The sequence below is a fragment of the Pipra filicauda genome, unplaced genomic scaffold, assembly GCF_003945595.2.
Source record: "Pipra filicauda isolate LSUMZ 115617 unplaced genomic scaffold, ASM394559v2 scaffold75_size2874737_pilon, whole genome shotgun sequence".
NCBI classification, from domain to species: domain Eukaryota; kingdom Metazoa; phylum Chordata; class Aves; order Passeriformes; family Pipridae; genus Pipra; species Pipra filicauda.
Window position 1 is genome coordinate 1,225,836 of NW_024104931.1, and position 12,879 is coordinate 1,238,714.

Below are 12,879 nucleotides of genomic sequence, written 5' to 3' on the forward strand. Positions count from 1 at the left end.
GTTTTCCCTGTTAATTGTGCCTTGTAGCTGCTGCTGATTTCCAGCTGCTGACGGACAGATACTATTCAGTCATGAAAGCATGACACTAGATAAGTGCATCCTGGGGCTTTGAGAGATGATGTTCTGTAAAGTACTTGCAAAACTCTGCAAACATTTGTAGACTTAAATAGAGCAGAGTTAGACTGATGATAAATATTTCTTCCCTGTATCAGGAAAGAAAGTTTCTCGAAGAAATTTGATCTACTAGATCTCTTGTATCATCAGTAAGAGAAGTACAAAGAGAGATTGAGGGATGTCTCTGTACTATGCTTCCCAGAGCAGGTCTTAATGGAAGGCTGGATATGAGGATGGAAACTGTGGGCTCTCACGCTCTGTTTTATGAGAGAAAGCTTGTTTCGTTGGAGTTACGGAAGCGTCGGCGATGTCATGGCAAGGCTAGAGCAGCACAGATGAGATCATCAGGTATGCATGGCTAGAGTTTTAGATGAGCAGCTAGTCAAAGGAAAGCAAGTAAGAGACTTACTCATTTGAAATGTGTGTGAATGGAGTTGTTCTGGTTTCAAGTGTTAATAGTTTTCACTTCATTCCTCTTCTGAGCTTCTTGTTTTTTACTGCCTAAAATTTCATTCCTACCTTTCCACATCATGTGTATATGATTAAAGGGAATCAGTACTTGCTTGGAGCTGAGCTTGTGGTTACATTTTGGGTAAAAAATTCAACTGTATATGTGCCTCTGTAGTTCTCCAGCTTTTCAGAGAAAGATGAGACCTTGCAGATTGGTTCTCCTACATAGCAGTGACTCTAAGCTGTTGGAAAGAGAAATCCTTCTTATCCAAGCAGATGTTAAAAAAAACTTTAAAGGGTACAGAGGTGAATGATCCTCACAGGTGACTGTTCCTGAAGCCAGTATCTGAACTCTTTCTAGTAGCTGTGTGATACTGGCTACAATGGGAGAGATTGTACATTAGAAAATTATTTTTGCTGCTATGTTGAGGTATATGATCTTTCCTGACACGTGGAAATTTAGATTTGTGCCTTTGGTTTATTTGATACAGCGAATACAAAAAATGAGTGTATATATATGTTAAGTATGGGTCAGTACATGCCAGTAAACATGTAAGAACCAGGATAAAATATAGGAAAATACCTTTGTCTCTTTGATTTTGTGGTTTTGGTTTTTTTTCCATTTGTAAAGTTAAAACAAGAATCTTGGTCTGTCTTCTCTGATATTGGGAAAATGGTCTTCTCAACTGTTCAGTGCACAAGCAGAAAGACAGAAAGGATAATATAGGGCAGTGATACTTAAGATTATGTTCTATAATGGTGGTGTTCTGTCCTAGCAGAAAAGAGTGTAGGGTTAAACCAAAGGAAAGTCCTTTCCACTTTTTTTTTTTTTTTTTTTTTTTTTTTTTTTTTTTTTTTTTTTTTTTTTTTTTTTTTTTTTTTTTTTTTTTTTTTTTTTTTTTTTTTTTTTAACTAGCATAGGTGATTTCTCCTCTACTACAGGCATATCAGAATCAACAAAGCTGTCCCTCAAGTCAGACACAGAAGGTGAGGAGGAAGAGGAGGTGGATGCAGATGAAGATGAAGAGCTAGATAGAACTGTTTGCTCTGTTTCGGACACCCAGGTGAAAAACAAGCCAAAGCTCTCTGACTCGGTGAAAACTGCTTGTAAAGAGAGGTTACCAAAGAAACTTGACAAGAAAACTGGAGATGGAGAAGAGCTGTTTCTGCAAAAACTAGACTCACAATCTCGGTTTAACTTGCTTCAGATTCTTCAAAAGCATGGAAACCTGAGGTGAGAGATAGCTGCATTTTGCCTTTAGCTTTGACTTGCAGCTGATACTGTTTAAAATACAGAGTATGTACCTTTAGTGCCACATTTTAACTGTGAAGAGATAAGACATTAGAAAAGGGGCCTGGATTTTTGTCTTACTGTGGGCTACCTTAACAACTCGTTGGCACAGAAGGGAGATTGTTGCCAAGTCTGACAGTTTACCTAAATGCCTGACCTGCTGGATCAGTAGAAAGCATAACTCGTAGTTTCCATTGCTATTCTTTAATCTGGTGATGTAACCTGGGTTTTTTTTGTCAATTCAGACTTCTGAAATGCCTCTGTCTTAATGCAAGATGCCTGCTACTGAATTCTAAACTTTGTCTTCTCATTCTTTGCATTTGCCATGAAGTGGATATAGATATATGTTAAATTTTCCAAGAACACTTGGGTAAGAATATGTCAGTACCGATCTCAGTGCTTTCTCTCCATAAAATTAGTTTTCTCATTTTTGTTTTTGATAGAATTTTTACCTCTGATAATAATTTCTGCTCAAGGTCATTGCCTGCTTGAGAGCAAGATTAGGAGGTCATTTGAGAGTGACTAATGACTGAAACATCTCGTTGCATGTTGTTGAATATGACGTTGTAGAACAGAGTATATTCTGATGCCTGGCTCTGTTGCTTGGAAAAAAGAGAGGTACTGGAGGAGATTTTGTGGAGTAACACCAACCAGGGTCCTGCTAGATGTTTTGAAGTTTGATCCTCCACTTGAATGTGGATAGAAGAACTGTCTAATTGCAGATGGACAGAAAGGCTAACAAGGCCTGATCATGTATATCTGTGTAAGAGGATGTAAGACAAGAAGCAGTATTATGTTTTCTGTGAAAAATGTCCAAAAGTAGAGAAAATAAATGCATCTTGTTGTTGCTTTCTCAGTTTAGTTTCTGAGAGAAATTATGGATTATCCAGTGGATTTGGGGATTATTCTGATGTCTTACTGTGGCAAGGGCATTTGTTCTTCTGACAGGGAAAACTCTGAAACCTGTTTTGAGGATGAACATAGCAATGCTGTGTCTATATCTACATATATATAGAACTGATTCCTGCCAAGAATGTAAGTTCTGTCTGATGTTCCTGGCAGAATCTTACTCAGCACCCAGCACTGCTGGGATTCCCCACAGAGATGTGTAAGGCTTGTGGTTGACCCCATGTTCCAAGATTGTGCTGGGCTTGGCCCCATCTGATCTGTCATTGATGAAAACTCTGCTTGTGGGTTCAACAGAGGAGCTGAAGTAATGAAATTTTCATTCAAGAGAAACCAGGCCTGTTTTGGTCAGTTTTTGTAAGTGCTAGGACTTCCTTCTCCTTTAGTCAGCCTGATGAGGAAATTTCTCCATCTTCCACCCATGGGGTGTTACTGATAAAGAGGTGACGGTCAAATGAAACTTGTTCCCCCAACTGTGCCATTTCCAAGGAAATAAAATGAAAAGGGATTTATGTATTTCTGCATTTAAGACTTCAGGTTTCAATATCCTACACATGATAGGAGATGCAGTGTTATACAAGGACCTTCTTCAGTTTTTAGTCATAGAAGTATCAGGTGCAGGCAAAGAACTGTATCATTGTGCTGATGCTGATAACAGAGGCTCCTTAATTTCTAGTTGAACTCCTGATCATGAGATGTTTGAGTTGCACCTAAAACAAACCTGGCAGCCCTACAAACCTCTGAGAAGAAGACCCTTTTCTGATATAGTGTGGCCTGATGTAGACAGTGTTGGTTCTTAGCTAGGATTCAGTGTGTTCTCCTCATGTTCCACACATGGGGAAAAAGAAGGTATGTGTGGTGACTAGCAGCATACGGAGTTCAGAGGTGTTACAAGGCCTACTGTGCATTCTGGAGTTGTCTGAAGTTCCTGGAAGACAGGAATTGTAACCAGGTATTTTCATCAGGTTTTAGTTGATAGTACAGGTACAGCTATCCACAGAGGATGTTAGTTTGAGACTCTTGTGAACTTATCATTTGCTTAGCCTCTCTTTGGCCTGGTATGGTCTTCCAGAAGCATCAAAAGTTGGTGATTAAGCAGATGTATGGATACTTCCGACGTCTTTTATTTTAACTTCAGTTCTTACCAAAATTGATGCATTGGTCACTCTAAGTGCTACTATGTTGTATGATTTCTGTGGAACACTGTAAACCAGAAAGGCTAAATTGCTGCACGGAGTTTTTAGTGCTATTTGAGAGACTCAGGTACATGGAGTTATGAGGATCATGTAAGTATCTGTGAATATTCCTAAGAAGCAGAGAACAAGTAGAGAAAATATGGTGAGGTTCCTCAGGAATCAGTCTGAGCCTGATTTTAATAATCAAGACAAGAATGACACAAAATGTAGAAATGTGCTAATGAAATTTGATGATGGAAAAGATTTGGGAGTTATTACCATGAGAGAAAAGTAATGGAATAAATATGAGAAAAACTGGATGGCCTTGAGGATAGGAATAATATAACTAGGATGAAATTCAGTAGCACCAAGTTGCAAGGGCATGCTTTTAAGAATTAATAATTTGCAGCAGAAATTCTGTCGACTAGATGTTCATCAACTGGAAATTAATTATAAGGAAAAATATCTTGGATGCTGGTTGATCACAGGAGGTTTGCAGAGCTCTAGCTCACACATAAAAACACCAAATGTGATTTAGGGTTTATCACTTGACATACTTCTGAGACTTCCTGTGGAGTATTGTATACAGACACTATCACTCATATTCCTGGAAGGTAAATTGTGAGTGGAGCAGTCAGGGGTGAGCTGTTAATCTCATCGTGCCACCAGTGTGGGTGCTTTGTTAGAAGACACTGAAAGGTGTGGATAGTTCACCCTAATAAAATGAAAACTATGAAGGGATATAATTGCTGTGCATAAATACATTCAAAGTGGAGAAAGAAAATGCAAATATAAACTGTTCATGAATGAAGCTGGGCTGGGTAGTAAAAGAAGGTTCCTAATTACAAAACTAGTAAGTTCTGGAGTAATATTCCAGGAAAGTAATGGATTCAAAAGTCTAGTTTATTTTGAGATGAAACTTGATAATTTATTAGAAAATATTAGGACATTGCCGGTGATAGAAAGAGGAATGAATCTATCTGTGACACTAAAGCTGCTACATCCTTATGAAAAGCTTCTAGCAACTATGGGGAAAACTATGAGGAAGAGCAGAGACTGCAAGAGCAGAATGCTTGAGGATAGGATTTAGACCATGATGACGATGAACAGAATTAGGTAAAGCTTTCAGCAATTTCTCTCACAACAAATGCATATGCTAAAATGACTGCCATTGTGAGGGAATGAGAAGTGATGTGTCACTCCCAGTTCTTTCCTCAGTTCATGCTCACAGCTTCCCAACATGTTCAGCCAGCTGCACAGCACATTTTGCTGATGTTCTCTCATTCTTCAGTGGTGCCTTGCTCAATGAAATTTGGCTTGTGTCCCTAGGCCAGCAGGGGAGGAGCTCACTTTCACAGATTTAATTCTTTCATTTCTAATGGGAATTACAGGGCCTTTGTTATAACTCTGGCACCAGTACCAAGCCCTTTGTTTATTTTATGGTCTGTTGTTGTGTTCAAAATGTTTGTGAAGACAGAGGCCCAGCAGAGCCTTGAATTTGGTTTAAAAATACACAGTTTTGCTGATGTTCATGTTACTGCCTTTTGGAGAAGAGTAACTAAGGTTGTAAAAGGCAGGAAGAGCATTCCATTTTTAGAAATGATCTTAGAACTTAAGAGTATCTGCTGTCTTTTATATCTCCTGCAATACCTATCCTATCTTAGTGAACTGAAGGTCTGCTTGAAAATGCTGGTGGGGGTGAAGGGGTCCCCCTTTGTTTGAGCATCAGCATTAATGCACCTTAGGAGGTCCTTGCTGACTGCACTTTGGACCATAAGCTGTGCCTGACTTCTGTAATTCTTCCCATTCCTACTCTGAACATAGCTGATTGATCCTTTTGGCCCACAGCAAAGTGCAAGCCCGTACGGCTTTCTCTGCCTATCTACAGCACGTTCAGTTCCGACTGATGAAGGAGGCTGGTGACCAGATCCAGAATCCTGCCTGGGCTGCCAAAGAGGATGAGCAAATGGTAAGAAGCTTTGTGTTGGCCAGATTGAAAAGCCAAGCTGAAATCTGCCTGGAGAATTTTGAGGTCTGTTCCCATCGTTGCAAGAATAGAAATCCAACTGAGATGGTGGTTGTCTATCTTTGTCCAGCTGCCAGTGCTGTATTTTTAATATACAGATTAGAAAGGACTGCGGACTGACCTCAGAGCAATGATAGAGTACACAGCTCTTAGTGACTGGAGTGTGATTGGTGTTCACACTGCTCAGATCTTTTGCTGGTTCTCCTCCATTGATGTCTGAGCTTACCTGCTCTTGAATTCTTCTTTTAAAGATTCTTTAAGATGACTTGTCAGGATCTGGTTTCTACTGCGATAAACAAAATATACATCTACTCAAATGGAACAGGACCCAGTTAAGCTTTTTCTCCTATGCAATATTTTACTGTATCCAGACATCTGCACTTAGGAATCTTCCTTGCATTCTAGGTAGAGGAAATGAAAGTAAAAGCCACTGAGAAGAGAAAATAAAAGTGATTAATTTTTCTAGGCAGTGTTTTAAGGCCCTGTATTTGATGTGTATGCATTTTAAAGAGTGCTGCAAGCCCAGATACCCTCACAAACCTTCCTAAAAGAGCTTTGTACAATAGACTCTTGAGCTTTCTGCATATTCAAATGTATTTTCACTGAGTGCATGTTGCAGGGAAACAGCCAATGCAGTTCAGAGATAAAATTGCATGTCAAGAATAATCAGTCAACTCAGTGGAAAATGTTACCTCTACTCTTTCCAAGTGGAAATTAAAACTGGATTTTGAGAGTCACTTTGTCTGCTGTACTGTGAAAAATAATGTTTAAAATAACAGATCAAACCAGCCTGGAGTAATGGCAGTGAGAGGCAAGCTGTGAAATCCAATAGTTTGGCTGTGAGGCTGCTCATTTATGCATTAATAGAACTCCTAAGCAAAAGCAAATCCAGAGGGGAGACAGAAGGGGTTCAAAACACCCACAAGATGCATCTTGACTTAGGATCTGCCTTGCCATATGTTTTTCCCACCAGAGGTCAAATAGACATGGTGAGGGATTGAAATTACACAGCTGTAAATGTAGTCATATATTACTGTGGAGAGAATGTGGCAATAGTATATATATAAAAAGTGATGAAATGAGGCTGCCCCAGTGGAGTGATACCTGTGGAGATGTGTGGGGATTTCTGACAAAGATCTTCTTCCCTGTGGTAGTGCTGAGAGGGTTTTTATGTCAGTACACTTTATCACAGGCCTCCTTTAACACATTGCAAGTTCTTTTATGGAAATGTTCTCCTAAAGTATTTACAGGTTGTTCTGTGTTGTTGTTGCTGCTTTTTGCTGCTTGGTTATTTTTTTTTCCTTTATCATGCTTTTCAAACGAGCACTTCTCAAGTGTTCGAAATTCTGACCCACCTCAGGCAAGGCACACCGTTTTCCTCTCCCAACTTGGTTTTGTAGAGCTATACTAAAAACATGTATTGCAGAATGCTTTTGTCTGCCAGTTTCGTCTTGTTTTCTCAGGAGATATCTTTCGTTCTTGCCACTCGTTAGCTGCTGTAGTACCTCTGTTCTCTTCTCCCCACATCTTGCAGATGGTCCATTGTTAACTCCATCTCTCTTGCTTACAGGAGCTGGTGATCCGCTTTCTGAAGCGAGCTGCCAGCAATCTCCGTCAGTCCTTGAGGTTGCTGCTCCCCAGCCGTCGTTTAGGACTAAATGATCGTCGTCGTATCCTGGCTCGCCAGCTGGGCGAGTTCATAATCTGTTATAACAAGGTGACTAATTTTTTTCTTAATTTTTCTTTTGGTAGCTCTTTTGATTTCTGTTCTCTTTTTCCGAAGTGTCTCTGAAGGCTGTATCAAAGGCAGTGTTCTGTCATTTACGCGACCTGCTTGCAGCTGTGCATCCAGTAATGGTACTTTGCTGTTCAAATTGTCTGATAGACAACAGTATTAGTACATTATATATGCAGTCCAGTAATCATATGCATAAAAAGAGGTGCAGAAATGAAGACGAGTTTAATTGGCAGTTTGCTCTTTCTTTGCCTTGTCTTCGATTCTAGTGCTTTATAATGGCTCTTCCCACTTCTTATTTGTATGGTGCTTCTTTAGAGATAATTTTTTTGTACAGAACATTATGAAATATGTATTTTACTATTTGTTTGGTATATGGAGGGACTGCTACCTATCTGTAGTGAGGGACTGCTACCTATCTGTAGTAAGGGACTCTGTGTGCTCAGTGTTAAGGACACATAGGTCATAATTTAAATAATTCGCACATCTTTAGACGTAGAAGATGCTGTTCTTAGCATAGTGGTCTCATGTTACTCCTTGTTTTGCAAGGGCAGCTTCCCCTTTCCTTTGCCCCCTAGCATTTCTTTAGTGTTAGAACAAGTGTAATTGAAATTTTGCTTTGAGGCCTTCAAGCTTCTACTCATTAGGAGAGAGGATGTTCACTTACATTAGCTAGTCAGAATTGACATCTGGTAACTTGATCTGTCTAAGCAAGGTTGGTATGGAACCAAATCTGTTCCAGGGAGTGCCTTGTATGCCTAATGCTCACTGAATTACTGTGTTAGGAGTAACCACAAAACACTTGGGTGGCTCTGTGGTCAGTGAAGAATGCAGCTGCTTTGAATATAATTTCCACTCAAATTGCATTCAAACATTAGGATTTTCTGCTAACTCTTGAGTAAATTCACAAAATAAAGCTGTGCAACTGGTAATAAATCAGTGCATAAACATTTTCTCAGAACAAGTGAGAACATATCACTTGATGTTTTGGGGCATACATGTTTAAGCCACTGAGAGACTGTTAGGCTGTGAGGTTTTTTGATGTCTGATTCCAGCATACAGACTTCTTTCATTGACTTGTAACTTCAGATTTAGTAGGGACTCCTACTAGCCACTATGTATCTTCTGTAATGAAAAAAATGCTACCTCCAGCAAACTAAGTAAAAAGTATCACATATTGTCCAGAGAGTTACTTAAGTAGTGAAGGGTAGAGACATGTTCCATATTGATTTTTTTCTTCCCTGTCTTGAGTTATCTTTCGAAAGATGTATCTGACTGTTTTGTTCTGGGAATGCTCAGGGTACCAGCAGGCAGAAATGAAGTGGAGGTCTGGTCAGAGATAGCTTTTAAACTGGTATTGGTAATTCAGACAGGCCTGAAGCTTTTTTTTAATGAATAAAAATATTTGTGTTAGTACAACCACTAGTGTCAGCCAGTTCTACTGGTGTAAAATAGATCATTTGTATCTGAGAGCTTGCTCTCATTTTCACGTGCAAAGGCTTACCACTTACTCCAGTATATTTTAGTGTATAAGTGCATATTTGCCACAGGCTGTACTGTTTTACTTTCTTAGTTTTTGCTAAAGCAGTGTGGTTTTGGTATGTATATAAGCCCTCAGCAATTGGCTGCATGACAAAAGAGATTAACTCAAGAGAAATACAGTTTACAGTGGAAAATGTGGATGTCATCAATAGAAATCCTTGATTCGGTTTCTTTATTATAATTTTATATTTTTTCCCTCCTTCCTGAATATCTGTCTACTTTTGGGACAAATGCTCAAATAAAAGCTGTTTTGAGGAACTCTATTTGTGACATAAACAACAAAAGTAGAGAGGGGACCTAATATCTATAAATAATGATTTTAATTTTTTTTCTCCTCCATACTTCCTTATGTCTCAGCAAAGAGTGTATTTGAAGGAACACGCATATTTATGAAGGCTTGATCTTTTCTCAGCAAATAAATTATGTCAGGTGGAAGAATTAAGAGTTTAGTGTATGCTTAGGATGCTGTCAAGGGGGCTCTCTTTATTTATTCATGCTCTTGCGCATAGTGAAATACTTATAATTTGGCTCTTTGGCGTTGACGTTCTTTTTTCTTAGATCCCATGGAACTGTTTTTTGTATTCTTGGAGCTGTAGATATGCCATGGAACATAGAGACACTTACTGATACTGCTTTTAACAGGAAACGGAGCAGATGGTTCAGAAAAGATCAAAAAAGAAACAGGAAGAGGAGGAGGAGGGAGTGAATCCTGAAGGTTTTCAGAACTTTATTACCAAAGCAAGGTAAGAATAGATTTTATTTGCTTTGATAAAGGATCTCCAAGCCCTGAAGGTGATGAGGTTATTCTAAAGATGATTCGATGGATCTAAAGGCCTTTAGATACCTTTACTGACTCTAGGACCTCTTCCTGCTGGGGAGTAGAGAACTTGTCTTTTCTCTTGTCTTCCTTCCAGCAACCTAACCTCACTTGTAACATCAGCGTCTGGTGCATAAAGAAGGATATACGATAGATGTTTTGACCATTAAGTAGCTTCCCAAAGGACAGCAGTGGTTGCCCTGGCCTGTGTAAATTTCAAATGGATGCTGGTGAACTAATGATTTCCTTTTCTGTGACACTGGAGTAAATACGGCAATACTTTGGAAGGAGAATGAAACTGGAATTGCTGCTCAGATAATCTTGAGCTGCTGAGGCCAAACAGTAGTTATGGCTCTGATGCTTAAGTTTCTTCTCTTATGCTTGCTCCCTCTCTTCAGGAAGTCTCCAGGTCTGGACTTTGAGATGAGCAAGGATGGGAGTTAGGCCTCTTATTTGGCCTGCTAAGGCAGTTCAGTGCAAACAGTTACTTTCACAATGAAAAAGCAGCATTTTCTGTCTCTGAGCTTTGTCTGCCTTAAAAGAGTCTAGTAGGAAGCACATTTTGAAAATAGTTAAGTATTGGAGAAGAGACTGAGGGGACACTTTGTTGCAGTGTACAACTTTCTCATGATGGGAAGAGGAGGGGCAGGCACTGATCTCTTCTCTGTGGTGACCAGTGACAGAACCCGAGGGAATGGCCTGAAGTTGTGTCAGGGGAGGTTTAGGTTGGGTATTAGAAAAAGGTTCTTCACCAAGAGGGTAGTTGAGTGCTGGAACAGGCTCCCCAGGGAAGTGGTCACAGCACCCAAGCCTGACAGAGTTCAAGAAGTGTTTGGATGATACTCTCAGGCACGTGGTGTTACTCTTAGGGATGGTCCTGTGCAGGGCCAAGAGTTGGAGGCAATGATCCTTTTGAGTCCCTCTTAAATCAGCATAATCTGTGATTCTGTGAAGTATTCCTTAAGGCCTGTAGCATTGCATGAAAACCAAGTGTTATTACAGCCATCTGACTATGGAGAGGTCTGAAATTGTTCAGTGAACTGGAATTACTTTTTCTAAGTCTCTGATTCTTGAGCACTAAAAGTAATTCCTCTTGACTCCATTATTTAACCCATGTATTACATACTTATATGGGCAATGACCCCTTGTGCTGGTTTAAAGGTAAACCAGCAGGGGAAAATGAACTCAACCCAAAAGAGAGATTATAAGTCAGAATAACAATTTAATAAAATAATACAATAAGTACAATCATACAGACAAACAATCGGTTTTAACCCACAAAACCCAAATGTATAACCCAGCACCCTGGGGCATGAACAGAGTGGTGTTCATTGGGCCCCCTGAGTCCAAAGTAAAGGAGAGGGGAAAAACCTGTTGGTGAGAGTGCTGTTGCAGTCTGGTCAAAAGTGGTGATTGCAGTCCGGTCGAGGGTGGTGGTCTGCAGTCTGGTTGAGAGTGGTGGTCTGCAGTTTGGTTGAGAGCGGTGATCTGCAGTCTTCCTCTGGATCACACGAGTGGTTAAAAAAGTCCCAGGACTCCAAGATTATATTTTCTCCAGTTCAGGCAGGAATGCTCAGTACTTCCCTCAGGGCGGGGGGTTCCTCAATGGGCGTGAGGACAAAAACACCCTTCTATCTGGCAGGCCTCTTAGCACCTAGTTTGTAGCCTGAGGAGTCAGGCTGCTCTGGGCAGAGGGTGCGAATAGTCTATTGACAACAGTTTCTGGGAAATGGCATGGAAGGCTATAGAATACACAGTTTTGGGTTACACCCATCCAGTGATGAACTGGTCTCAGCTGTCCTAACTAGGACACCCCTGTCAATATCTGGACAGGTAGATTTTATGCTCATCTGTTTTCTCTTGGAAGATTGATGGTCAGTGCTGCTTTTTCATGACCAGTTATGAAACCATTCTTTCTTTTTCTGTGTTCAGATAGCGCTCTTGGTGAATGATTAGAAGTGGGTGATATCTGAGATGTCTTAACTAAGTTCAGGAGATTTCACAGTCTCTGTTGATGATACATTCTCATGAAAACAAGTAATTTTACCTTTTGCTAATATAATTGATGGAGTCATTACTCTAACAGATTTATAGGCTCCCAGAAAAATCTTATTGCTTTTCAGATAAAGATGTCTGACTACCGTACACCACAGGATCTACTCCTCTAACTGGAATGCATATTACATAGGCCTATGGCATGCTCTTGCTCCTCTGACCTTTCTGGCCACTAAAATGTCTGTTGTGTCCTAGTGCAGGTCATTTTCCTTTTTGTCAGAAAAGCTAAGAGGTGGCTGTATGGGACAGAACTGCATACTCTTGTGTTTCCATGTTATTGGCTGTCATGCCATTGTGGCCTGATGCGCAATCTAGGCTGAGGATGGAGATTTTTGCTAGATCATTTGCCTGAATGATAAAGAATGGTTTGCCAATGATCAGACAATTTCTGGTGATGATCTTTCTGTTTCTTATTAAGTATCAGGTATGTTTGAAAACTCTGGTATCTGACACTACTTGGCACTGTGCTTGAAGCTAAAATCAGTGAGCTAGTCATTTGGAGCAAAGCAGAGGGGATAGATTTCCACTTTGAGTGTTTGTTCTGCAGTACAGTGGAGAAAATGGGTGAAAAATGTTGCTTCTTAATTGAGATTGTCTCCTTGACTCTCTAACTTTGATACCACATGGATGGCACTGTGTTTAGTTACACATATGTTACGACCATTGATTCTAAATGTCCTTAGTGCATTGTAAAAGCGTATACTTACACTGCTAACTTTGCTTTAAAAGCTTACAGCACCTTTTCACCAACAACTTCTCATTCTTACA

General features: G+C 39.9%; 1 protein-coding gene across 14 annotated transcripts in view; it reads left to right on the forward strand.

Annotated features, from left to right (window-relative positions):
- The window catches only part of TTLL5 (tubulin tyrosine ligase like 5), a 137,777-nt gene that overhangs the window by 47,438 nt on the left and 77,460 nt on the right, over positions 1 to 12,879 (forward strand). For 12 of the 14 annotated variants that reach the window (XR_005566592.1, XR_003540519.2, XR_003540520.2 and 9 more), the window contains 5 exons: positions 317 to 462; positions 1,486 to 1,798; positions 5,785 to 5,905; positions 7,533 to 7,679; positions 9,882 to 9,982. Coding sequence is in view for 11 of the 14 variants with exons in the window: in XM_039389687.1 (XP_039245621.1) it covers positions 317 to 462; positions 1,486 to 1,798; positions 5,785 to 5,905; positions 7,533 to 7,679; positions 9,882 to 9,982 (828 nt within the window). In the remaining 3 variants the exon portion in view is untranslated. The remainder of the gene's footprint in view (positions 1 to 316; positions 463 to 1,485; positions 1,799 to 5,784; positions 5,906 to 7,532; positions 7,680 to 9,881; positions 9,983 to 12,879) is intronic. The other 2 variants (XM_027720033.2, XM_027720036.2) reach the window with 1 other exon arrangement.